The sequence below is a fragment of the Hemicordylus capensis genome, chromosome 6 (assembly GCF_027244095.1).
Source record: "Hemicordylus capensis ecotype Gifberg chromosome 6, rHemCap1.1.pri, whole genome shotgun sequence".
Taxonomy (NCBI): Eukaryota; Metazoa; Chordata; class Lepidosauria; order Squamata; family Cordylidae; genus Hemicordylus; species Hemicordylus capensis.
Window position 1 is genome coordinate 100,693,672 of NC_069662.1, and position 25,616 is coordinate 100,719,287.

General features: G+C 43.3%; 1 protein-coding gene and 1 pseudogene across 3 annotated transcripts in view; both read right to left on the minus strand.

Annotated features, from left to right (window-relative positions):
- Positions 1 to 2,960: 2,960 nt before the first annotated feature.
- Positions 2,961 to 25,616, minus strand: part of LOC128330402 (prostatic acid phosphatase-like) — a 47,066-nt gene continuing 24,410 nt past the window's right edge. The window contains exons 4-13 of one of the 3 annotated variants that reach the window (XM_053263229.1): positions 24,201 to 24,296; positions 22,380 to 22,466; positions 21,231 to 21,383; positions 17,539 to 17,637; positions 16,995 to 17,099; positions 13,763 to 13,895; positions 11,496 to 11,578; positions 8,722 to 8,828; positions 6,769 to 6,923; positions 2,961 to 3,145 (exon numbers count right to left, since the gene is read on the minus strand). In XM_053263229.1, coding sequence (XP_053119204.1) covers positions 6,770 to 6,923; positions 8,722 to 8,828; positions 11,496 to 11,578; positions 13,763 to 13,895; positions 16,995 to 17,099; positions 17,539 to 17,637; positions 21,231 to 21,347 — 798 coding nt within the window. In that variant the 5' untranslated portion in view covers positions 21,348 to 21,383; positions 22,380 to 22,466; positions 24,201 to 24,296 and the 3' untranslated portion in view covers positions 2,961 to 3,145; position 6,769. Of the gene's footprint in view, positions 3,146 to 6,768; positions 6,924 to 8,721; positions 8,829 to 11,495; positions 11,579 to 13,762; positions 13,896 to 16,994; positions 17,100 to 17,538; positions 17,638 to 19,452; positions 19,588 to 21,230; positions 21,384 to 22,379; positions 22,467 to 24,200; positions 24,297 to 25,616 lie in introns of those variants that run through there. The other 2 variants (XM_053263230.1, XM_053263231.1) reach the window with 2 other exon arrangements.
- On the minus strand, positions 20,373 to 20,466 carry LOC128332233 (uncharacterized; annotated as a pseudogene).

Genomic DNA, 25,616 nt, shown 5'->3' on the forward strand with positions numbered 1-25,616 from the left:
AGAGGTTCAAGACTTTCAATCTTGTGAAAGATAACATATTTAAAAGTTACATGGGCAGTAATTTCAATTGAGCACAATCAGTTTGGGTTGGATGGAAAACCTGAAAAGCACCTTATCTGCTGGACAAGCCATCTGTATAGCCCTACTCAGACACCTCAACTGGCATCGGGTGTCAAAACTCACTTGAGTTCTGACTCAGAAGAGACCCTCACAGAGAGGGTCTCCTAAATCCAATAGACCTTGAGCAGCCAGAGTGTGTTGCTCCTCTTGGAGTAGCTCTGGAGGTCTGACCTGAGCCCCCACCCATACAAGGCTCCTGTCCTATCCCCAGAACCCTCTCCATTGTCCCCGGGAACCCAGGAGCAGAAGTGACATTGTGCCATGGCCATGCGTGAACACTGGAGGTGAAATGCTCACCTGGTTGCTCAGAACACCCTTCTGAATGGGTCTGCTTAAGAGGAGAGGGAAGCCAGCTCAGGCACATGTTTTGAATCAGGGCCAACCAGAGTTCTAGGAAGGGGCAGGGCTCCTGGCTCCTATGCAACCCCTCTCTTTTGAGGAAGGTACTGCTGAACTCAGGCAAAGCAAGAGGTGTGGCTAAGCAGCATGTTAGCATCTGAGACAGGCTTTCTTCCTCTACCTGGGCACAGTGGCCAACATACTGCACAATGTTTAGCTTGCCTTTTAATGCAGCATGCACAGAGTTTCACAAGAATTGCACACACAGCTGAGAAATGGATAGCCATTGAATAATGGCACACAACTGCATTTGCACACCACACAACTGCATTTGCACAATTCTTGTGACTTGCACAGGAATGCTCTTGTGCCATTGAACACGTTCCATTAAAAGGCAGACAAGATGGTTCTTAGAGCCACCAGTAATCAGGGGGCAGCTTTTAACCTGCTATTAAAGCTCTTGCTCATTAACAATACTAATTTATTGAAGACAGATCAGAAGCCAAATGGTTTTCAATAAAAGGTCACTCAAGATACTTCTAGTGAAATTTCATGTAGACATGTATGTTTCACTCTGGTACTCTGAATAATCTCTGTGTTCAAACAGGTCAAGTTATTCAAAGAGACAAATGAAGAGCAATTGGTTTGGGTAAAAGCCCAAGAAAAAGTTTTGTGTGCATTAAATTGCTCACAGCACTGAAAGATATTGAAAACTGTCCCATAAAGATATCATGTTTCCCCGAAAATAAGACAGTGTCTTATATTAATTTTAGCCCCCCAAAATGCACTAGGGCAATTAGCGGTATATCAGAAAATACTGCTAGGTCTTACTTTCGGGGTAGGTCTTACTTTCGGGGAAACAGGGTAAAAATCAAAGGAATAACTGAAAAATAAATCCCAATGGTTCATGCCCTGCTCAAAGAAGTTTGTATCAAAGGTACTAGACTCTCAATCTTTAAATAATTGTAATCCTAAATGTTTACAATATTCATTTATATGTAAAGTGAGATGTACAGGTCAGTTTGATGGCTTGTTAATTAGATACCCTTAATGTATGACATCCATTTACCACTAGGACCGCTGAAAGTGAAAGCAGATTCTGTGACAGACTCCTTGAATAATCCTGGGTAGAACAAAAACTGTAGTAACCAAGCAGAGCTGTATTAATTCCCTGAATCTTGCACAAACCCTCTTTCTGTCAGGGCATGTAATGTGATTATTGAGCACATTTCTCTCTCCGTTTCCCTCTCTCACAAAACTAAAACTCAGCAACATCCAATGAAATTGAACAGCAGTAGATTCAGGATGGACAAAATAAAGCACTTCTTCATACAATGTATACACAAAATTAATTTACAGAATTTGCTGCCACAAGAGCCTCATTCAGACATCATAGTTAAGGACAGTGTAAGCCACTTAATGGCTCAGCGGGGCAATGACTTGCCTAGGGAGCAAGAGGTTGCTGGTTCGAATCTCCGCTGGTATGTTTCCCAGACTATGGGAAACACATATATTGGGCAGCAGCAGCGATATTGGAAGATGCTGAAAGGCATCATCTCAGACTGTGCAGGAGATGGCAATGGGAAAACCCTCCTGTATTCTACCAAAGACAACCACAGGGCGCTGTGGTCGCCAGGACACCGACTCGGCACAACAACTCAGTGAAGGCTGTAAGCATGATGGCGGGCACTTCCGTGATCAGGAGATGTGAGCATCTCTCGATCACAGAAACACCCATCATCACATTTACATCCTTCACAGCTTCAGACCAAGGCTGTCAGCTTCTGTAAGTGTGAGCTCCAGGATGGAGAGAGAGGAGGAATGATGGACAGCAGTGGCGAGGTGAGACTCCCGTTTCCACTTGGGACAATGTATTTGAGTACACCGTCCTTAACCACATTGTCTAAATGAGGCTATGATGTGATGACAGCCACTAGCCTAACTGGCTTTAAAGGGGGATTAGGAATATTCATGAAGGATAATTCTTATCAATAACTACTAGTCATTATGGCTATAGGGATCCTCTAGATCAGGGATTCTCAAACTTGGGTCCTCAGGTGTTATTGGACTTCAACTCCCATAATCCCCAGCCTCAGTGGCCTTTGCTTGAGGATTATGGGAGCTGAAGTCCAATAACACCTGAGGACCCAAGTTTGAGAATCACTGCTCTAGATTCAGAGGCAGCATCCCACTGAATACCAGTGGCTGGAGAGCAACAGCAAGAGAAGGTTGTTGCTTTCATGTTTTGCTGTGGGCTACCCAAAGGCATCTGATGGTTTCCTGTGGGAATCAGGATGCTGGATAAGGGCCTTGAAAAAATGGGGGTAATTACATTTTATAGCACTGTTTGGAAGCCCAATCTGTTTTTTGTAGACAAGGCTGCAAAATGAATCCAGTGCATGAGATTTTTTTTTCAGTGATTACCTCAACTGTAGACACACATTTACATGATTTGGCAGCTGGTGATTGTTCACGATAATTACTGCATCTTTTTGCTTGATTTCTGTATTTTTATTTGATTAGAAATAATTATGAGGAAGAGGAAAAGCTTGATGCCAAGGACCATGTGAAATCTTTAGCAGTCATCTTGCATTCCTGGTGTCTTACAATGCATTTGCCATCCCCTTTCCTTCCAATTAAGATGTTGACTTGCTGCTTTGCCCTTTCTTTGACCTTAGTTTTCATTCTGGTGGATGAAACACAATAGGAATCTGTCAAAAGGCCAACAGCACTTTCAAAACTGAGGATATATGGGAAAATATGGAGATTTTTGTACAAATGTGTGCATACTTTTTTTTAAAGAGTTAAGTCAAAATACTGTATATGTATGATTGCTAAGCCTATTAAGTATTATGTTGTACCTGAGTAGAGGTGTCCGTACACATGGAGAGGAGAGCTGATCTTGTGGTAGCAAGCATGACTTGTCCCCTGAGCTAAGCAGGGTCCACCCTGGTTGCATATGAAAGGGAGACTAGAAGTGTGAGCACTGTAAGATATTCCCCTCAGGGGATGGGGCTGCTCTGGGAAGAGCAGAAGGTTTCAAGTTCCCTCCCTGGCTTCTCCAAGATAGGGCTGAGAGAGACTCCTGCCTGCAACCAGAGGCGTAACTATAGGGGGGGCAGGGGGGGGGGCACGTGCCCCGGGCGCCATCTTTTCTGGTCACGTGAGGGGCGCCGCCATGACCAAATTATTTTTATTTTTATTTTTATTTTTTGTTAATACAAATGTTTCCTGCTCAGTGCAGCAGCGCCGCAGCAGTCAAGGGAGCGCGTTGGTGCCCCCTTCCCCACGAGCGGTCCCTTCCGTGCTGCCCGCGGCCCCCCCCCATTGCTTTGCTGGCGCCTGGCGGCCAGTCAGTGGCCTGGCTTGGTGGCGGCGGCGGGCACTTGTGAGGAAAAACCTAAGTATAATGTAATATGTTGGGGGGGCGGTGGGGGGGCTCAGTGGGGGGGGCACCATTTCAGTGCTTGCCCCGGGCGCCGTTTTCCCTAGTTACGCCTCTGCCTGCAACCTTGGAGAAGCCGCTGCCAGTCTGTGAAGACAATCCTGAGCTAGATAGACCAAGGGTCTGACTTGGTATATGGCAGCTTCCTATGTTCCTATGGACATGTTTGTGCATTTGAATGACTGCATGTGTATCCATTTAAGAAGTGAACCTGGATATAGGCTCTCTCAAATGCAGGGTACAGATAGGAAGGGCAATACTGCAGGCTGGTTCTGTTTATCAATGTAATGTCCATTCAGTGGGAATCCAGGGATTCCTGCAGTGCTCGCCCTCCCATTTAGCAATCATGGGAACATGGGATATCTCACTGATTTCAGCCTGGTCACGCAAAAAATCCAACATGAAACCAAGATGGGAAATCTTAGATTTGAACTCAGTTTGACGATCTTGCCTTCATGTCAGTTTGGTGCATTCCAAACCAGAGATTGCCAAGATTTTACAGGTTCTTAAAGACATGAAATGGGAGCATGCATGCCGCAGGAATCGCTGGATTCCTACCAAACACAAATTTCATTGATTGTCAAAACCAGCCCTGTATGTGCATTGAACATCATGTGTGAATGACTCTATGTGTGTACAGATCTGTATGTGTATATACTGTATGTATGTGTATATACTGTACACAGACCACACATGTGTTGAACACAATGTGTGAACAGGGCTGTAATCAAGGCATGTTCTATGCCTGAATATATTTTCACACCTGTAAACAGTCTTGCCTAGAGATTGTGAACCCACAAATCGGATTCCTGCCACGATCTACACAGTGAGGTCTAAATAATCTAGAGCAGGGGTTCCCAACATGTGGTACTCCAGATGTTGCAGAACTACATCTCCCATCATCCCCAGCCACAGTTTATTGTGGCTGGGGATGATGGGAGTTGTAGTTCAGCAACATCTGGAATACCACAAGTTGGGAACCCCTGCTCTAGAACCCCTTCTGTGCTATTCATGGGAGCACCAAATTGCTGTAAAGGTGGAGGCAGAGAAAGGAGAGGAGAATCATTTGTAAGGTGGACAGGAATTCTGGACAATGGAGTCTTTACATTCATGTTACAAACCCAGCTAAAGGATGAAGAGCTTTGAGCCTCATATGGGGAAAAGACACCTCCAGCCTCCTAACTGAAGGCCTTTCTAGGCCTGATGTGGCCATTCCATGATTGGGATTCCTGGTTTGGTTGTTTTTTAAGCAGCTGGGAGGGGATTGATTTGGAATGGGGCTGCAGTATAGGGGCAATACATGTTTATCTCCATGCTCAACTCAAATCATCCCTCCTCAAACTGCTATTAGCCATGGAGTGGCAAACATATTGACACAATAACTGTTCCTCATCACATTGCTTTGATCCTGAGTGTCATCTTTATGGAAACTGGGAAGAAAATCCGGTCAACCACACCTCAACTGATCCTTGCATATCCCCATGAATGTTGTTGGGAAAGAAAGAAAGTTAGACCTCCTTGCTCCAATTTCCCCAAAGCTGTATGGGAAGCTGTATTTCTAAAGCCCCAGACCTGTTTCTCAAGGCACTTTGGGGCTTTAGCTCTGACACATCCAACCTCACTAATTAGTATTACAGTTGGCTTGTGCTAGGAAAGATAATCTGGGACTTTATTCATTCATTCATTCGTTCGTTCTTTCTTTCTTTCAATTTCTATACTGTCCTTCCAAAAATGGCATAGAGAAATAATAAATAAATAAAATGGATGATACTTTGAATGATATTCATGCCTTTTGCAGGATATCCTGGAATTTTTATGTTGCAGGGTATCCTGGAAGGATGCAGTTACCAAAAGAAAAAAGAACAAAGAACAAAAGGAAAGGAAAAAGATAGTATAAATTTATTGTTGATTAACTTAACAGAAATATAATTGGCAAAACATTACAGCGTCCACCTTCAACCCCTGCTAACTTGGCAAAGAGGCACCTTTTAACGTGGTGATTGTCTTTATTTAGCAGGGGAGAAAAACTGGCCCTATCCACCCCCAGCACAGTACCTCCAGTGACTGTTGCTGGTGTCTATCTTATCTTTCTTTTTAGATTGTGAGTCCTTCAGGGACAGGTATCCATTTTATTTATTTGTTATTTCTCTATGTAAACCTCCCTGAGCCATTTTTGGATGGGTAGTATAGATATCGAATAAATAGATAGATAGATAGATAGATAGATAATAAAACTACTCTGATGTTGTAGGAAAGGTACAGCAGCTGCAGTCTGTCTCACACATACATGTACACACACACACACCACTTCTGCCTGTTCTGCCAAAATATCAGACAGATAAATTCTTTTAATTAAAATTAATTCTAATAATTGTAAAACCTTGTTTTAATATCCATTGTTTTATATTATATTATTTTATTGTTTTTAGTGTCATGTATTTTAATTTGTAACTTCTGCTAACTGCTAACTGGGCAAAGAGGCACCTTTTACCATGGTGATTCTCTTTATTTAGCAGGGGGAGAGTAACTGGCCCTATCCACCCCCAGCACAGTACTTCCAGTGACTGTTGCTGGTGTGTGTCTTATGTTTCTTTTTAGAATGTGAGCCCTTTGGGGACAGGGAGCCATCTTATTTGTTATTTCTCTTTGTAAACCGCCCTGAGCCATTTTTGGAAGGGCGGTATAGAAATCGAATCATCATCATCATTATTATTATTATTATTATTATTATTATTATTTTATTTTATTTTAAATTTTGTACACCTCCTAGAGATGTACCTATCAGGCGGTATAGAAATGTGATAGATAGATAGATAGATAGATAGATAGATAGATAGATAGATAGATAGATACTTGTATCTTACCTCATTTATTACAGTCTCCTGCCCAATCATTTGTTATGATAGGAGAAACCAAATCTTTAAACTTCTCAAGTGGACAAGATGCTGTGCAGCTTGGCAAAACAAGTTGGTGGGGTTGTTCGTAAGTGCTGTTTCGATAGTACATCTCAATGGTGTGCCTATTGGTGTTACAGCACCCAAGAGAAGAAGAAAGTCATGTCATTGTCTTGAGTATGACTACATAGTAACTTTTAGAAAGGCAGCACTGTATTCCATGAACTTTGTCAACAGCATTGATACTAAAATGTTTTGAGAACTCTTCTGATAACATATGGAAAACTCTGTGCGGCTAACAAGGCTCAAGGCAACCCTTCAACATTCATCACAATAGAAATAGATTTTAATTTTTTTTTTAATGGATGTCATCTATTTGAGAAAAGCAACAATTGTGCCACACACTGTGACCCCATAGCAGGCCTGCTCAATTTAGGCCCCCACCAGCTGTTTTTGGACTACAACTCCCATAATCCCCAGCCACAGTGGCCAATAGCCAGGGATTATGGGAGTTGTAGGCCAACCTCTGCAGGTGGGCCAAAGTTAAGCAGCCCCGCCCTATAGATTTACCCTATGCATGTTTATTTGTAGGTAAGTCCCACTGAAGTCAGTGAAGCATCCTCAGAATTAAATGTGCAAAGAATTACATTCTTGTAGCCCAATCCTTTGCCTAAGCCCACTGAAATCAATCAACATGGGCACTCCTACAGCTGCACAGAACTGCAACTGTAATCTCACAAATAAGTATCACTATTCAGGGCAATAATTATATAACAGGGTGGGACATTTGTCCCTGGGCTGCTAATGGGGGCCACCTACTACTACCCCCGACCCATAAGGTGCTGGTGGTTGTGCTGCTGCACTGGGCACCCCCTTTCACAATTACCGCCCTTGGAGCGAATGTGGGGGGAAGAACAGCACAGTAGGCCATAACTTATTAGAGGAATACTCAGAAAACCCTTAGAACTATCATTTTCAATTACAGGGCCATATCATTTCTAATTAAAAGACTGAGAGGCTATTCACACGATTGTAGAAAACCGGGCTAGCCTACAATTGTGAGAACCACCAGGCTCGGCTGCGAGCCCGGTGGTTCTTGAGTGGGTAACCCGCTCAAGTAGCCCGCCCCTTAACCCGGGTTTGCGGAGTGAGCACTCCGCGAACCCGTTTTTTAAAATCATGAGTAGCCATGGTGCGGCTCCACACCATGGCTCCTTACAAGCAGACCCCCAGAGGAGAGGTGAAAAGCTGCCTCCCGGCTCTGGAGGTCTCTCCAGTATGCCCTGTGTGCTCACACAGGGCATACTGGAGCTTCCGGGGGCTGTGTGGCCCCTGAACCCAGCCCCCGCTGGCTCTGTCACGGAGCTGGCAGTCGTGTGGGCGGCCGATCCGGCCACCCAGGGTTGCTGCCCTGCTCGGTGCACCCAACACAACAGATTGGGGTTTTCATGCACAGGTGGCCAGAGACTGATGTATAAGTAGGCAAAACGCAACTGTTTCTGAAGCATAAATCAGCCTCAATCCCCGTTTTGTGTTTCAGCAATACCTGCATTTTCATTTCAAGGACAGGAAATGCAAGTGACATGCCACACAGAGAAGCTGCTTTAAGCCAATGAGACCATTGGTTTCTCTAGCCCAGGACTGTCTACTCTGACTCGCAGGGGCTCTCTCGGGACTCAGGTAGAGGGCTTTCCCATCAACTAGTACTACCCATTCCTTTTAATTGGAGGTACCAGGGTTGAACCTGGGACTTCTGTATGCAAGATGCATGCTCTGCCACTGAGCCATTCGTATCTTATTTTAGCAGTTCACAAACTGTGGGGAGAAATACAGCATTCAGTCTGGTTTGAGCAGCTGAGTGCATCTACAAAAGTGTACCCATTAAATCATTGTTGATAGGTGCATCAGTGAGTTAATACTTGCCCGGAGCCTTCTTTATATAGTTCAAAAAACTGGCAAGAGCTGTAAGGAGGTAGTTTCCGATTGAAAACACCGAGTGCAATCTGTAGGGCTATTATTGTGATATCGTGCTGAAAAAGAGGAGAAAAAACCCCTAAACCCTGTAAAATGCTCATTTACAATGAGAAGAATGTGTTTTCTCTGTGTGTGTGGTTATGATCTTCCTTCCCTCTTAAACATTATTCTGATCAGGTCATATTAAACAAGGCCCTGTGATACAGCCTCTGTGGCAAGCTGTATGCCATAGGTTCTCAAACTTGGGTCCCCAGATATTATTGGATTACAATTCCCATTGTCCCCAGCCACAATGACCAAAGGGGATGATGGGAGTTGTAGTCCAGCCATATCTGGGGAATCAAGTTTGGAACCCTTGCCTTATGTAATAGTCACTTCTATTACATAAGATGAAAGGATCACTGCCGAAGGACTACCTGACATTGAGGGAGGAGGTTCAATGTATAACCATATGATCCATAGCCTGGTTCCACACAGTCTTCTTATCTTGCATTTAATACTAGTTGCCACATATTTGTAGCTCGTGGATGGCACATCCTTTTCAAAGACACAGTTTATGCTACCCATATTTCCTCCTGTGAACCTAAGGCTCCATGTATGTGTAGCAGATATTCCACTTACGTCACCACTTTGCCACAAAAAGGTGGACAATTTGCGTGGACACATATACATGAACATGTATTTTATATTTCTGCACACAGTAACTTGGCTAACTTGCTATGGTATATAACCACACAATCTGCCCCAACCACATGGGTGGAATTGCTCAATTCTAGTTGTAGAGATGCTGATGAAATTCTCCTGAGGCAGTTCAGGAACCAAATTTTAGGGGCTTGTTAACGCCTGCCCCCAAGGATAGGTGAACATTACAGGCCCCAAATTCTTCTCTAACGTGGCTTAAAATGTGAGCATAGAAGAACTGCCAGTTCCCTTGTTCCTACTTAATATAATGGAGTGGCTACATTATATTCTGTGGCTCCGTTACATCAAACTGAAGCAAAATAAGGCCTTTTGAAAGGCTGCACCCCGGAAGAGGAAGGAAATACGGCTACCTAGAAGGGGACCCACAGCTATCCAGTTTTTTAAAATGCTGATATTTTTCACTTGCTCCTATTAAAACAAATCTGAGAGGATCTATTCAATACTCAGGATTAATGGCTAGGTTTGTGCATTGCCCTGATAGTCCAAGGGTCAAACCACACATAAATTGAAGTTTGTCATGAAGAGATGGGCTTAACATAGGTGGATTAGAAGTCTTCCTTTTTAGTAAAAAGCAAAACCAGCCACAGGTGGACTGATCCAGCTTTGTACTGTGCTGCTCAAGACTGTGGGGAAGTTCACACTTCCCCTTCATGCACTTTTCCCACAAAAAATTGCCTCCCTGAAGCAGCTGTTTGTCACTGAAGTGACTACTTGATGTCTTCCATCAGTTTTTTAAACTAAAATGGGACATTTCTAAACCACTTTGTCTTCAGTTATTGAGGACAGGCTTAATGTAATGTGTAGCATGGCCTCTAATGACATTCCATATATGAACACATACATAGCCTTAGAGTTCAGCACAGTATTAATATAGGCCAGAGGTGGCCATTTTGAAGCTCTTCAGCTACTGTTTGACTACAGCTCCCATCATCCCCGGCTACCATGACCACCCTGATTATCGGCTGTGTGCTTCTACATCTACTAATAGTCTGATACATTGGACTGTTTCCTAATGAAGGGTTACTCTGACTCCCCTTCTTGCCATATAACGAATTCATTCCATGGACTGCTTTGCATGGACATTTTTTGTCACTGATTCATCTTCACATGACCATCTTCAGACACAGTGCTTATGGTTACACTCATGGGAAAGAAAGGATGAAAATAGTCACACAAACTATTTCCAACCAGAGTTCCAGTTTTATGCCCTCCTGTGCTGCCCCTTGGCATGCTGGAGCATAAAGAATAATGCCTTGCTTAGCCCAGGGTTGTACTGCCACACTTTGTGTGCTAGTGCATGCACAGAGAGGCTTATTTATGGTAACATTGTTCAGCCAATGCCCGGAGTGGATTGCAGAGTGCATTCCAGATGCCACACTCTACCCCAGAATTCAGGCAGAGAGTGGATTCGTTCACTCACCGCCAAAATGTTCTGGAGCAGAGATGAGTGCTTCCCCAATCCCTGCTATGAATCTTATAATGGTCATCTTTTAAATTGGTTTTAATGCTTGTAACCTGGTTTTCATGGTTTTTGTGTTAGTTTAATTTTGTTTTATGATGTTTTTAATTGTTAATTATTGTTGTTTGTACTGTTTTTTAAATTTTGTTTTAATTCTTAACTGATTCTAGTGGTTTTGTTTTAATTGAAAACCGCCCTGAGCTATTTAGAAGGGCAGTATAAAAATAAAATAAAATAAAATAAACAAACTATAATCAGTTTTGAGGATCATCCTAAGTTTGCCTTCATTATATCAGGCAACTACACTGACTAACATCCATTTCAAACACATCATGGTCTGTTAAGACAAGGGTTCCAACGCTGGGCCCCCAGATGATGTTGGACTACAACTCCCATCTCCCCAGCCAAAGGCCAACATTCCTGGGGATGATGGGAGCTGTAGTCCAATAACATTTAGGGACCCAAGGTCAGGAACCCTTGTACTAAGATATAGGCACTTCTAGAAGGTGGCAAGCAGATGTGAGATACTCAGGGCTGGTCCATTTAAAATGTTAATACTTACTGCTGAATACATGACCATTTTTGGCTCGTCGTTGGATTGGGAAGCTTTTGTGATCTTGTCCAAAATAGCTTTCACAAGGTTTCCTTAATGGAAAGAATAATAATGCTGGTGCAACCAAGATGTATTTCAAAATGTATCACTGCCATTTATGCTTAATCAACTGTAATTATGAAGGATTTATTTTTCAGCTATGGATGACTGAGACAGTAGAACTTATGTTTAAGTGGAGGTAAAAGTGAATTCTAAGAATGCATTCCAATGCTAACCCTTGTTAATCAGAACTAGAAATTGTAGAGCTTCAGTATTACATTAGTAATTGCATTACATTAGTAATTATAATGCATTACTAATTGTAGAGCTTTGATTATTGATATTTTGAGTTTGTTTAGTTACATTTCTGTCCTTCCCTCTTTACAAGGAACTATATAGGGTTCTTTACTCATATTTTTTCCTCACAACAGCCCTGTAAGGTAGATTCATCTGAGAGGGAGTGACTGGCCTGCAGTCAACCAGTGAACTTCATGGCTGAGTGGGGATTTGGATCTAGGTATCCCTAATCCTAGTCAGACCCTTCTACACCCTGTGGAGGATATGACCCTCATAAAATCTCAGTGGTATTCTTTAGATTTGGCTGAACTTGTTTATAGCCATGGAGCTTAAGAAAAGGAGGGTCATCTAAGGCAGACTTTGTTTATTCTGCCAGGATACAATTTTGTTTCTGCAGAATTTAAACTGGGACCCACCCACCCACCCACCTTTTTGCCTGTTAAAAAAGCAAGTTTCTAGGTTTTTCATAGCTGTAACTTTCTTCATAGCCTTATAGCCTTCCCCTCAAATACTCAAGAAATTCCAGCTCTTATCATAATGAAATAATACCATCACAGCACTATTCTCATAAAAATGGTGACTTTTTTTGGAAACATTTCATGCTTATAGTGGTGTCCATTTTTATGATGTTTATAGTGGTGTCCATTTTTATGTCCATTCGTGGAGATATTTCAATAGGATTCGAAAGGCCTTTTCAGACACTATTAGTGCATATAGTCAAAATGCTTAGGGAGACACATCACTACAGTGCAGTCTGTGCCCCTGAACTCTACTCCACATGTCCATTGTTAAAGGCTGAAAAGAAAAGACCTGTTCCACATCTATACCTGTATGCATGGGAGGTTCCCTTTGCTCATCCAGGAACCCTTGAAAAGTTTGAGATGAGAAGCTGCCTTGTACTGAGTCAGACCGTTGGTCCATATAGCTCAGTATTGTCTACACCAGGCCTGCTCAACTTTGGCCATCCTGCAGAGGTTGGCCTACGACTCCCATAATCCCTGGCTATTGGTCACTGTGGTTTGGGATTATGGGAGTTGTAGTCCAAAAACAGTTGGGAGGCCACAGTTGAGCAGGCCTGGTCTACACTGACCAGCAGTGACTTTCTGGGGTATTTATTTATTTATTCATTTATTGGCTGTTCTGACCCACAGCCTAACGTGGGCGACGGACGCCCAGCCTGGGTTAGACTGTGCGTAAGAACTGCTGAGATCCATGTGGGTCCTGGCGATGCCTTGGTGGCAAACCTGCCAAAGAAGCCCACCAGCTAGCCAACGTTAAGGACATGCTCACGCCCTTCACTGCATCTAAGTGCTCGTGTGTCAGCACCCGACCCCAGCACCTCTGTGCTGGCAGAAGCAGCAGCGGAACGTCTGGGCACACAATCCGCGCACCCAGAGGCAGCAGAAGGATCCTCTACAGGGAAGGTAAGCTGCTGCAGCCTTCCCCACTGCCTGCCCTCAAACCCTCTAACGGGATAACGAGAAAGGGCTCAGTGCATTTTTATACCATCTATCTATCTATCTAGGTGGTTTACACACTAAAACCAATTTAAAACAACCAGCAATAATCAAACATTAAAATGATTAAAACAATTAAAAAACCTTTAAAACTGGTTAACTAAAAGGCCTGATTAAAAAGACACATCTTCAGCAGGGGCCTTTGGCAGCCCTGCCAGAAATTGAGCCCGAGACCTTCTGCACACCAAGCCTGTGTCCGGTCACTGAAGTCCAGCCCCATCCTTAGGCTCTATCCAGACCCTACAGTGAACATGCATTAGTCTTCAGAAGTGCATCTGGCTGCTGTGATGCCAGGGCCATAATGTGTGTTTATTCCACACACTAATGCCATCTGAACATTGCTTTAAGGAGACAAGAACTGGCATGCAACATACATGTGATAATGCAAGATGCAAGGTTGGTGTTGGTGTTTTTTTGGCTCACCTCCTTGTAATCGTGATTTCTCTTCTTGTTTGTGTATCCCAAATATTGCAGTTACGGCATACTCCATCAGGAATTTCAGCCTAGCAATTGAATCCTCATTGGCCCAGGATGGTAGCTGCTTTCGATGAATTTTCTGCAGTTTAAAAAAATGAGAGAGAGAGAGCTCTGCAGTCCCAGTGCCTTTTCTCCTCTCCTTCCCATCTGTCTTGTCATTTTTACAGACCTTCTACCCAGAGGTGGCCAACATGAGGCTCTCCTCATGGTTGGACATGCTGTTGACTAGGACTGGAGAGACCCGAATTCAAATCCCCATTCAGCCATGAAATTCACTGGGTGACTCTGGGCCAGTCACTTATCTCTCAGCCTAACCTACTGGTTGGGTTGTTGCGGTGGGGATAAACATATCCAAGTATACCACTCTGGGCTCCTTGGAGGAAGAGCAGGATATACATGTAATAACTTCCATTATCCTCAGGTGCAGTTGTGGCTAGAGATTATTGGTGTTGTCATTCAACAACTGCTGGAGGGCCTCAGGTAGTCCTGTTTTAACCCAATATGCTTGAATAACAGTACAATAAGTGATGTGTTGGCACATGTAATAGAAAATAACAATATGAATATATATGATGAATATTTGTATACCACTTTTCAACAAAAGTTCCCAATGCAGTGTGTGTGTGTGTGTGTGTGTGTGTGTGTGTGTGTGTGTTGCTTCCTGTCGCCAAAGGGCTCACAATCTAAAAAAGTAACATAAGATAGACAGCAACAGCTAATAACAATCACTAGACTGCAGGGCACAGCTAGTGAGAGATGGCAGTACATAATGGAGGCACTAAAACTATTCACAATTGGATGTGTCCAGTTATTGACACATTATGATCAGTGCATGTACAAGAAGTACACTCATTGTCTTTACCCTGCATTTGAGGGGGCCTGTACCAAAGTTCATTTTTCAAATAACTCATGCACAGGCATGCATAAAAAACCATGTACATGTGCTGCTCCTTTTTAAAGATGTTCTTACATGAGGCTTCTGTGTTGGTGTATTCTGTATGATTTACTTCTTATCTGAATGTAGTATCATCAGGCTGATCAATGATCATAATAAAGCTATTCATTCATGTACATGTGTACCAACACCAGTACATACATTTTATTTTTAAAATTTATTTTAATTTTTACATTTATATCCCACACTTCTTCCAAGGAGCCCAGAGCAACGTACATGGTTATGTTTATCCTTACAACAACCCTGTGAGGTAGGCTAGGCTGAGAGAGACATGACTGGCCCAGAGGTCACCCAGTGAGTTTCACGGCTGAATGGGGATTTGAACTCAAGTTTGCCTGGACCTGGTCCAACATTCAAAACATTACACCACACTGGCTCAGACATTACATACAACGTAATGTCTGAGGAGGATTTACCAATCTAATCAATCTTACAGAACAGTGTGGTGGTGTAAACAGCATCTACAACAGCTTTCTGGAATTTCCCCTCTTGCCAGGGAAAATCTTAACAAAAAACTGAGGCTTGAGTCAACCTACTCCCCGCCACCCCCACCCCCACCCCCCCAGGCTCAGAAGGGTCTTAGTAGGCCATCTCTCTCTCTCACTCTCTTGCTCTCTCCATACACTCATGAGAGAGGCTGGATGTGATCTTGAACCCATTCCATTCCAACTGGTCTGCACAAGTGCTGTGGCTTCTCCAGTTCTCTGGATCCATGTTGGGTGACGTTGCACAACCACCGGCTGCTCTGTAAGCTAGGAACATGTCAGTGATATGTCGACAACCAAGAGAGCACGCTCTTGGCAAGTGTGATGTCTGAAGCTGCCCATGTCTGGGTTCCCATGCTAGATTCCTGACATTCGCCTGGCATTCTCCATCCAACTTCAGATGCAGCGCTCAAGTTGGGTGGAGAATGTCAGGAAAGTGATGCAGGAACCAGACTTGAGCAGGTTCAGACATCACACCTGCTGGGAGCCTCTGCTCTGGGTTGCTGACATTTTACTGTCATGTTCCTAGTGTAAGGTCTGGCCAGTGGTTGTGTGAAGCTGCCCACTGTATCAGTGCTAAGTTGAGCTGGTCTAGGGAGGAGAGCTGGTCTTGTGATAGCAAGCATGAACCGTCCCCTTTGCTAAGCAGGGTCCAGTCTGGTTTGCATTTGAATGGGAGATTACATGTGTGAGCGCTGTAAGATATTCCCCACAGGGGATGGGGCCGCTCTGGGAAGAGCACCTGCATGATTGCATGCATAAGGTTCCAAGTCTCTGCCCCCGCACCTGGCGTCTCCAAGATAGGGCTGAGAGAGACTCCTGCCTGCAACCTTGGAGAAGCCACTGCCAGTCTGTGTAGACCCGTGTTTCTCAACCGCCGTTCCATGAGGCGTTGGGTACTGGTCCATGAGCAATAAAAGTCACCATGGTCAGATACCATGACCTGGCAGTGTGTTTGCTGCCTGCTGAAGCCCTCTGTTGTTGTTCTTCCTAGTTCTCACCACTGACTGTGACCATCCCATTACAGGGACTGACTCTGTAGAAAAGGGAGGGCAAGCAAGTGAGTGGCTGAAGGCTCCTCCTCCTCATCATCAGCACTACCTGCCCACGTGTTCACCCAGTCTCTCCTTGTGGACCCATCCCCATAATGGGATAGTGGCAAGTGGTGGCTATAGGAGAAAGAAGGGCATCAATCACCAGCAGTTTGTATGCTCGCCCAATCACAGTTGATGTTATGGAAGGTGTGGGTATGAGCCCACCAATCACAGTTGATGTTATGGAAGGTGTGGATGTGGGCCCACAAATCACAGTTGATGTTATGGAAGGTGTGGATGTGGGCCCACCTCACCTATTTGAAACAATTCCACTGAGGCCATCTTGCTGCAGAACTCCCCAAACCTGGCAGCCAGCAGTGGTCACACCTCTCATCATGGCGTGATGTAACAAGCAACAGAGCAACCAGACAATCACCTTGGCACAAAGCAGATGTCATTCACACTGAACTCTCTGCACGGTCTGGGTCAGGGCTTCCTAACCTGTGGCACTCCAGATGTTGCTGAACTACGACTCCCCTCATTCTCAGTCACAATAAATCATAGCTGGGATTATTGGAGTTGTAGTTCAGCAACATCTGGAGGACCACAGGTTGGGAACCTGGGTGATTTTTGCTCATATGACACAACCCTGACTTGCAATATTTGTTGGCACTGGATCTGCTATGATGGTTTCTTAAAAGTACCTGAACAAGTAAAGTATCATAGGCATTCCACAGTTTGTGATTGTTAAAATCCATAAGAGACTTCACATCATATCCCATGTTCTTTGCCATTTGACCTAGAAATTCCTGAAAGACAAAACCAAAAGAATGGACGGACAGTAAATGCGGATCAATACATAGAGACTGACAGGCCCCGTCCCTGTATTCACTGATGTGTTGTTTATTCATCTGGCAAATTTTTAATTCAGGGCAGAATTTTCAAGGCAAGAACCAAAATAAAAACACTTTCAAAACATAATACAATATGAATATGACAAATATTTATATTCCACTTTTCAACAAAAGCTCCCAAAGCGGTTTTACATAGATATAAATAAATAAAATGGCTCCTTGACCTCAAAGCATTCACAATCTTACCCCCCAACCCCAACCCCCCCAACAAACTAACAAACCACCATGAGAGACACCAGCAACAGCCACTAGAGGGATGCTTTTCTGGGAATGGCTAGGGCCAGTTGCGCAGCCTGGCTGTGAAATCCTACACTTTTAAGTTTGCCTTTCTTACCATCTGAGATTTCAGAGTACTCTGGACTTCTGTTGATCCCATGGTTTCCTTTAGCAGCTGGTAAAACCGCTTGCAGCCAGGCATAGGAAAGTGTAACAACTGGAATAAAAACAATAAAATGTTTCTGCTAAGTGAAATGCTTTTGTGAGGAAGTCACAAGGCTCCAGATTGTACTCACCAGGAAGGAAGGCTTGAAATTGCAAGAATTAATTATTTTGTCTGCTTGGATGAAGAAAATACAATGTTATATCCATGTGAGACAGTTCAGCTTGGAAGGCATAGAAGAAGCCAACGACTGGTTATCCAGAACCGGGAAAAGTCAATCCCTGGGGACATATTCCTGATTTTAAAAGGGGCTTTTGTGGGGAGGGGAGGGGAGAGAAGGGGAAATAGCACCCCCATCCCACTCTGCCAGCACAGCATTGTTAGCCAAGCCTTGTAAGCAGCAAGTTTGGCTCATTGCAAGGATGGAACTCTTGCTTCACCCTCATGAGGTTGTGCTGCATATCAGCCAGCGTGTTTTGGAATGAACACCTAAATTTTGTAAACCTTGCCATTTATGTTTGTCCCCCAAACAAGTGAGTGAGTGAGTGGGTTGCTGTTATTCCTTTATCCAAAGAGAAGGCTCGAAGGCCGAGAGAGAATGTCTATGAGGGCTGATCCTTGCTGAGCCAGAATTTGGATCAGTCCCATGTCCAGGGATCTACAGATTTAGGCTTAGCTCACTAGCCAGCCATTATTTGTGGTCACCACCTGTACCCCCTTTCCCCTCAGATCCTTGGCACACAGGCAGTGGGCTTAAAAGAGAAGCGGGTCTTCTGTTATTTGCACTGGGTTATGGAGATGGTAAGGAACAGTGGGAGCTGCTGCTCAGAAAGGATTCTTGCTGTTTCTTACCTCCTCAAAAATGGCAGTGGAAATGAGACTTCTGGGGAAGAGACCTGTATGATGCTGGGTGTCCTGCTTGCCAGAGGCCTAGGGGCACTAGCCTCTGGCAAGCTGGCAAGCATATTTGTAGATACCTGCCCATGTCCAATCCTCCATCCAGTCCACCTTCCACCATTCTAATTCTCACTTGTATAATTTAGTACAATTTAGATACAGTGGTGTCTGACTGAGGGGTCTCAGAGAAACTGACAGTACTGTTTGTGGTCTGTTTATTACAGGTTGGTAGCAAGTGGCTGCCTTTCTTTCCTTGTCATTTTTCTTCCACCATCTCTTTGGCAGCTGTGTTGGGAACAGTGGTGGTGTGGAATTCTTCTTGGTGGCCATCTTCTGCTTGCTGCCATGAATTTTCCTCTAGAACATCCCATGAATGGTACTATGTCACAACACAGTGTTATTATCTGGGGCTTCTGAGGGGGGAAAGGCAGTTACCAATGGGCTGTGAAATTTCCCAGAATATTTCAGTTCCCCCTGAGAACCACGGAAATTGGTTTCTCGTGGCTGCTACCTAAGAGAGAAAATGATCGGGGCATTTGCTACCTAAGAGAGACAATGATCGGGGCATTTGCTACCTAAGAGAAAAAATGATCGGGGCAGTACCTAAGAGAGAAAATGATCGGGGCATCAGCATAAGTGGAGAGAGATGTCCAACCTTGATTAATCTAATCTAAATGTATTCTTGGTTTTTCCTATCTGCAAAATCCCCTGACTGCTCTGTCCGAGCAGGACTACATCCTTATTTTACTATTGGTTTCCTCAAAGTACTGAGTAGGAGGAGATAGGAGGGAATTCTCTTCCACCCATGCTTTGTGCTTTTGAAATCTTTACAATTTAATAACAAACTCTTTGTCTGCCTAATTTGTTGTGGAAACCAATCAGGAAGAATTGGTTGCTCCATGACTTCAAACTTTGTTATGCCAAGGAAGATCATTATAATGGGTGGTAGAAACCTTGTCATCTTTCACACACCTGGAGACAGTTAACCTGTTAGGTAGGCAAGTGAAGTGATGCTAGTAAAGCAAACTTATGGGTGAAGGAACTAATTTTGTTATTCCTGTTTTATCTTCTCATTCATGAATGAATATCTGGATATCCACAAATGCATTTATTCCTATAACAAGTTCAGGTGATATCAATTTCTCTGGTGGTAGTTGGTGGTAATGAATGTTCAATCGTTGTTGAAAAACAGGTTCCTTAATTAGGGCATGTTAGAGCATGTTTATATCAGGGTATTTTTAAGTGTTTGGATGCATTATTTCAATGTATCTACTCTCTGTGTTCAGCCAACTAGAGCTGGAAGGAGGAAAGCTGTCTTACTAGAGAAAAGTGTATCCTTGTTTGCTTGTGAAATGTGACCATCACATAGAAAAGTCAGGAGACACCTTGATCTTGAGAAGAACAAACCACAGAAAGTGGTCAAAAGGCCAGGAAAGTGGCTTGAGGTCCTATGCGGTCTGTCTTTTTTACACATCAGCTTCCTACAGTATGATATGATTCCACATGAGTCAGCTGCCATCAGAAATTTCATATAAAGCTCCTGGGACTGCACATCTTCAGAGTGCAGGTGGAGGATGACATGAAAGGAAACAAGTCTCTACTTGTGGAAAGCTAGCATGTTCGGGACGGGGTTGGGGTAGAACCCTTCTCCCTGATATGCTAGCTTTTCATGTGTAGGAGCATTCAAGGGTTCCATCCCTTACCTACATTCTGAAAAGGTAAAGTCTGTTTCAGGACTATATCATGTGATATTTCTGAATGTGTATTTCAGCTTTTAATAACCCTGCACTATGTCCACTCCTCCCTTCTACCCACTGAAGATAGATACTACTGCTATCAATAATAATAATAATAGTACTATTGAAATCCCATCCCTCGCAACTGTATTCTTTTGCCATGTGGAATGCTTCACAGATTTGTGTGTCATCCTTGCACAGGGGCCATGCTACTCTTCTCTGTATCTGTATATGTGCTGCTGAAGTGAGCATCTTCTGCCGTATATATAGGGCATCTTCTGCCCTATATATTCATATATATGCCCTATATCTTGTGAAGACTATTGCCATCTTGCCCCACAGTTCTTGCTGCCATTTCTTGCTGAAGAAGTGGCAACCCAGGGCCATCTGCCACCTGATAGAGGCCCCACCCCCTGTAAATGTCATCTACTGTCAGGTTCTTTCTGGGGATCATATTCCTGAGGGCTAAATAGCCTGGTGCAGCAATACGAAACATCATCAGCTGCAGATAAGAAACATCGTCAGTTGCATCATCAGCTCATGATGATGATGATGATCATCATATTGTAGGTGGATTTTAATTGTACGTAGACTGCTTTTAGAGGTCTTGGCTTGAAAGGTATAACCACCACCACCGTCTTACTGACCTTGACGATCTATAAACTATCCCAGGTCAGCTTCCACCTCTTGCCTGAGCTACATCATTTTAACAGGTGCTCATGGCTCCTGATTCTCTAACCCCTTTCCCTTATCTTTATGCTTGCTTCTGCCTTAACTCCAGGAGCAACTGTGACCCTCACCGTGTCCAGGTGAGGAGCCAGATCTTTTTCACCTCTCCCTCATAGTTCTAAAACTTCTTCTTCTTGCAATGCACTTTTTTTTTTGTTATAAATTAGCTACTATAGACAATGTTTTTTCTTGAGCTGAAAGAAGTCCTCTCCTCTCTCGGTTTCTTTCTAGTTCTTATTGAAAAACTGAAAAAAATATATATTTCAAATCTCTCATGCTTCTTACCTTTTCGTCTTGAACAGGCACAGTATGAACTGGAATAGGTTGCCAAAGAATCTTTGGATTCCAGAGCTGTTCATCACGAGGTGGAAAGAGACCAGCCAGGATGGCTTGAGCACTCATAATGGTTCGATCATAATCTGTGCTTCGAACATAAATCTAGAAAGGCGGGGAAATGGAATAGCTCAGGGTAGAATGGCCATTTTGGTCCTTCTTGCCACATTATGCTGGAGTGTGGTGGATAAGAAGTCCACTAAAACAGTCACTTGATTATGGGCAGCTCATACAATGGGCTCAGGTGGTATCTGCTCCCTGGGGTGACAAATGCCAACAGCTTGTCCTGCCTCTGCTGCCTGTGGGCATTGCCTCACCTGCCTGCCACTGCTACAATTCCACACTCCTTGCTGCTCCCACTCTCTGACACCCCCACCTATTGGCCTGGCCAAGCCCCCAGACCATGATGCTAGCATATAACAATCCGGCAGGGCCTTCCTGCCTCCCTCACCAATGCTGCTCTTCTCCACCTTCTAGCTTGCAAACACTTTGCAAGCTGCCTGAATGGCTTTTTAAATTGCTCTCTTCCTCTGCGGGGACAGAGAGCAAGAGATAAAGCAACCCAAGCACCTAGCAAAGTACTTGCAAGCCAGTGGGGAAGGCAATTATGAGCAAATGTAAAACTCTTGGGGAGGGGAAGAACATTTTCCCAAGCACTCTCCACTCATATTTCCTTTTCCAATCTAAACTGAGCCAGAGGGAACTCACCCATCTCTAGCTGTCCGACTCACTTCAACACAAGTATTTGTATGAATCAGCTTAAGTGGCACAGCGGGGAAATGCTTAACTAACAAGCAGAAGGTTGCCAGTTCGAATCCCCGCTGGTATGTTTCCTAGACTATAGGAAACACCTATATCGGGCAACTGCAATAGGAAGATGCTGAAAGGCATCATTTCACACTGTGTGGGAGGAGGCAATGGTAAACCCCTCCTGTATTCTACCAAGAGAAAACCACAGGGCTCTGTGGGCGCCAGGAGTTGAAATCGACTTGATGGCACAGCTTTACTTTATAGTGATGATGCACACTTTAGCTTTACTATTTGTATGAATGCTATTGCTAAGTGATCAGGAAAAAGTCCCTTGTTCATTTCAATACTTGCCTCCTTTTGGTTGTATCGTTTACTTAAGAATTTCTTATATCTGATCCTGAAGTATTTCCCAAGCAGATAATGCTCCCTTATTCCATTCTGTGGGAATAACCATATAAGCATGCATATAACAACTGTAATATATGTTATTGCCTCTTAGTATTATCTCTGAACTAACTGGTTTAAAGACGAGTAAATATTCTGCATATTCTATAACAACATTGATTGCAAAATAGAACCGTGGTTGGATCATAAATGAGTTGGATCATATATGAGTTGAGTCCAAATTTTGAACCATTGGGTTCACAACCTCAGTAGGGCAGCATTTGTATATATTCAGTTAAAATCTAGATTTCTGGGATTGGTCAGAAGAGAAAAGAACCAGTTTTTCCTGCAAATTGTGTATGTGGTGGTACCATTGTTCTTCTGACTTCACTAATACTATTCTTGTTTATTTGGGTGAATATGCTATTATTATTTGGTGCCATTTCTTACCAAATCATACTATTGGCACCAAGGTGTCCTGGTATTTCGCACTGGCTGCAGTATTTTTAGAATGACACACTGAGGTCATTCACACAATCAAAAACTGTGTTCTACCCTGGTTTGGGAGCTGTGTGCACTTCCAATGATGGTTGTGTGGGAAGCAAGGTAGGAGGAAAACCTGGGTAGCTTTTTTCCTCCTATCTTGCTTCCACACAATCACTCCTACCCGGGTTTTCTTCTTACCTTCCTTCCACACAACTGAAAATTGGGAGCACACAGCTCCCAAACCCAGATAGAACAGTTTCTGCTTGTGTGAATGACCTCACAGATGTCATCTTCCTTAATCCTATGTCATTTCTCTACCCATAGCCCCTGTTCTCCTCTGATTCCATCTTCCATACAGAACATACTGCACATGCTCATTTCCATGTTAGACAACAACTTTGAATAAGGCTGTTAATTTACATCTGAAAATGGTGGCTATTGTGAGGATAACTCAGTGTAGTGGCGCAGTAGTTCTTATAACCCAACCTCTCTATAGTAAGTTAACAGCACTATTGAAATGAGGCCATCTGAATCAGAACTAGCAGCAATTCTATAAATCACCTCCTGCATTAATTCTTGCAACCAGTGAGAAACAACAGCAAAAATAGATTGCCAGTCACAACTTAAAATAAAGGAGGGAATCTTCATAAACTCATAACAGAAATTTCAGAAAAGTAATGTAGGGATGTAGAAATTGACTCTTATGAGAAAAAAAAAATCTGCAGGGGGAAAGTGTACCACCATCCCTACATGCTATGGTCCTATGGTCTATGGTTGAGAGGAGAGCTGGTCTTATGGTAGCAAGCATGACTTGTCCCCTTAGCTAAGCAGGGTCTGCCCTGGTTGTATATGAATGGGAGACTTGATGTGTGAGCACTGCAAGATATTCCCCTCAGGGGATGAAGCCGCTCTGGGAAGAGCAGAAGGTTTCGTTCCCTCCCTGGCTTCTCCAAGATAAGGCTGAGAGAGATTCCTGCCTGCAACCTTGGAGAAGCCACTGCCAGTCTGTGAAGACAATACTGAGCTAGATAGACCAATGGTCTGACTCAGTATATGGCAGTTTCCTATGTTCCTATGTCCTAAACTGGACAGAGGGCCCATGACTGCTGGATAGAGGGCCCATGAAAACATAGGAGTTGTCAGACTTAAACACTCCTCTTCATGACACATTTAAGATAATGCATGTAGCTTGGCCCTGACATTAATGTCTGTGATGCCTGAATAAATAAATAAAAAGAATGACACTTTTTGTAATATATTGATTAATGAATATGCTATTATTTCTAACAGCAACCATCTTACTGTGGTGAGTTGTCCAAATCCCTGTGGCCAATCAGCTTGCTGGACTGGATTGGTGGGAAAAGATGAAACAGGAGTTCTGTCACCATGTCGGCAGAGCTAGTAAAATAGTTTGAAGATCGATTTAGCATTCAGAGAAACTAGAATCTGATATAAAGAAATTTATCTGAATTAAACTTTAGCAACAGCAATAAACCTCTCTCAGTCTATCAAGAAAGAGAAGGGCAAAAACATTATCATTGCCACCCCTATTAACTGTGACACCACCAACTTGGTTAGAGAGCCAGTCGTTTGGGGTAAGGTAAACCAGATGTACAATGGCATAGTTGCTCAGATGACCATTTAGGCAGAGGAAATGGAAGCAACAGAGAGAATGAGGAATAGCCACTTGAAATTAATGTGCATACAATTTGTCTTGAAGTTAATGTACATGGAATTTGAAAGGCAATATGGTATTGATAATACTAGTTAGACTCTCATTTATTTTAGATTTTTGAATTCCCTCTGGATTCCCTAAGAATTGTCTTAGTAGTATACACATTTGGGTAGGTGCAAAAGCAGATTGGCTGGAATATCCTGCCATCCTACCACGAAAATCCACACAGAGCCAAGGCTTATGAACCCAGTTAATCATGCTCCTGGTGGGTTTGTCTGCCAGCATTTATATGCCCTTAATTGTGTGCACTATATGCTCTCTCCTCATTCATAATACTGCCCATCCCATGTTAGTAAATGCTATGATGCAACTGCCTTGCTTTTAATGTGGGGAGTTCCTTAAACCAGGTTAAAGATGCTTTCAGACATTTATTGAACATATATTCACAGACTCATCTCAAGTCTATAAAGATGGTAACACAGCATTGACTGAAGAATGTGAATAATTTCAAGCTAAAACAGCCAGATCCTCAGAGTGTTCTGAAGTGCGTCATTTAGTTGAACGAAGCTTGTACTAGCAGAAGTTTTATCTGATCTCATCTTAAGATAAGAAAGAGCTGGTATGTACATTAGATGGTTACAATGGGTGATGTTTTCGCTCTATTCGTTAATAGGGGCCTATCTTGGAAATATGGACGGAATTGAGTTTATTTGTGGCACAGGCAATACCTTTCCTTTATTACAAATATTAATGTACATGACAAGATTTGAAAATAAGAGGGAGATTATTGTTGAGAATATTGTTTTGTGTTACAACAAAACCCAATGTATGTATTACTGTTTGGTATGGAATGTGCTGCTGTTGTTGTTGTTATTGTTATTATTATTATTATTATTATTATTTTACATTTATATCCCGCTCTTCCTCCAAGGAGCCCAGAGCGGTGTACTACATACTTGAGTTTCTCTTTCACAACAACCCTGTGAAGTAGGTTGGGCTGAGAGAAAAGTGACTGGCCCAGAGTCACCCAGCTAGTTTCATGG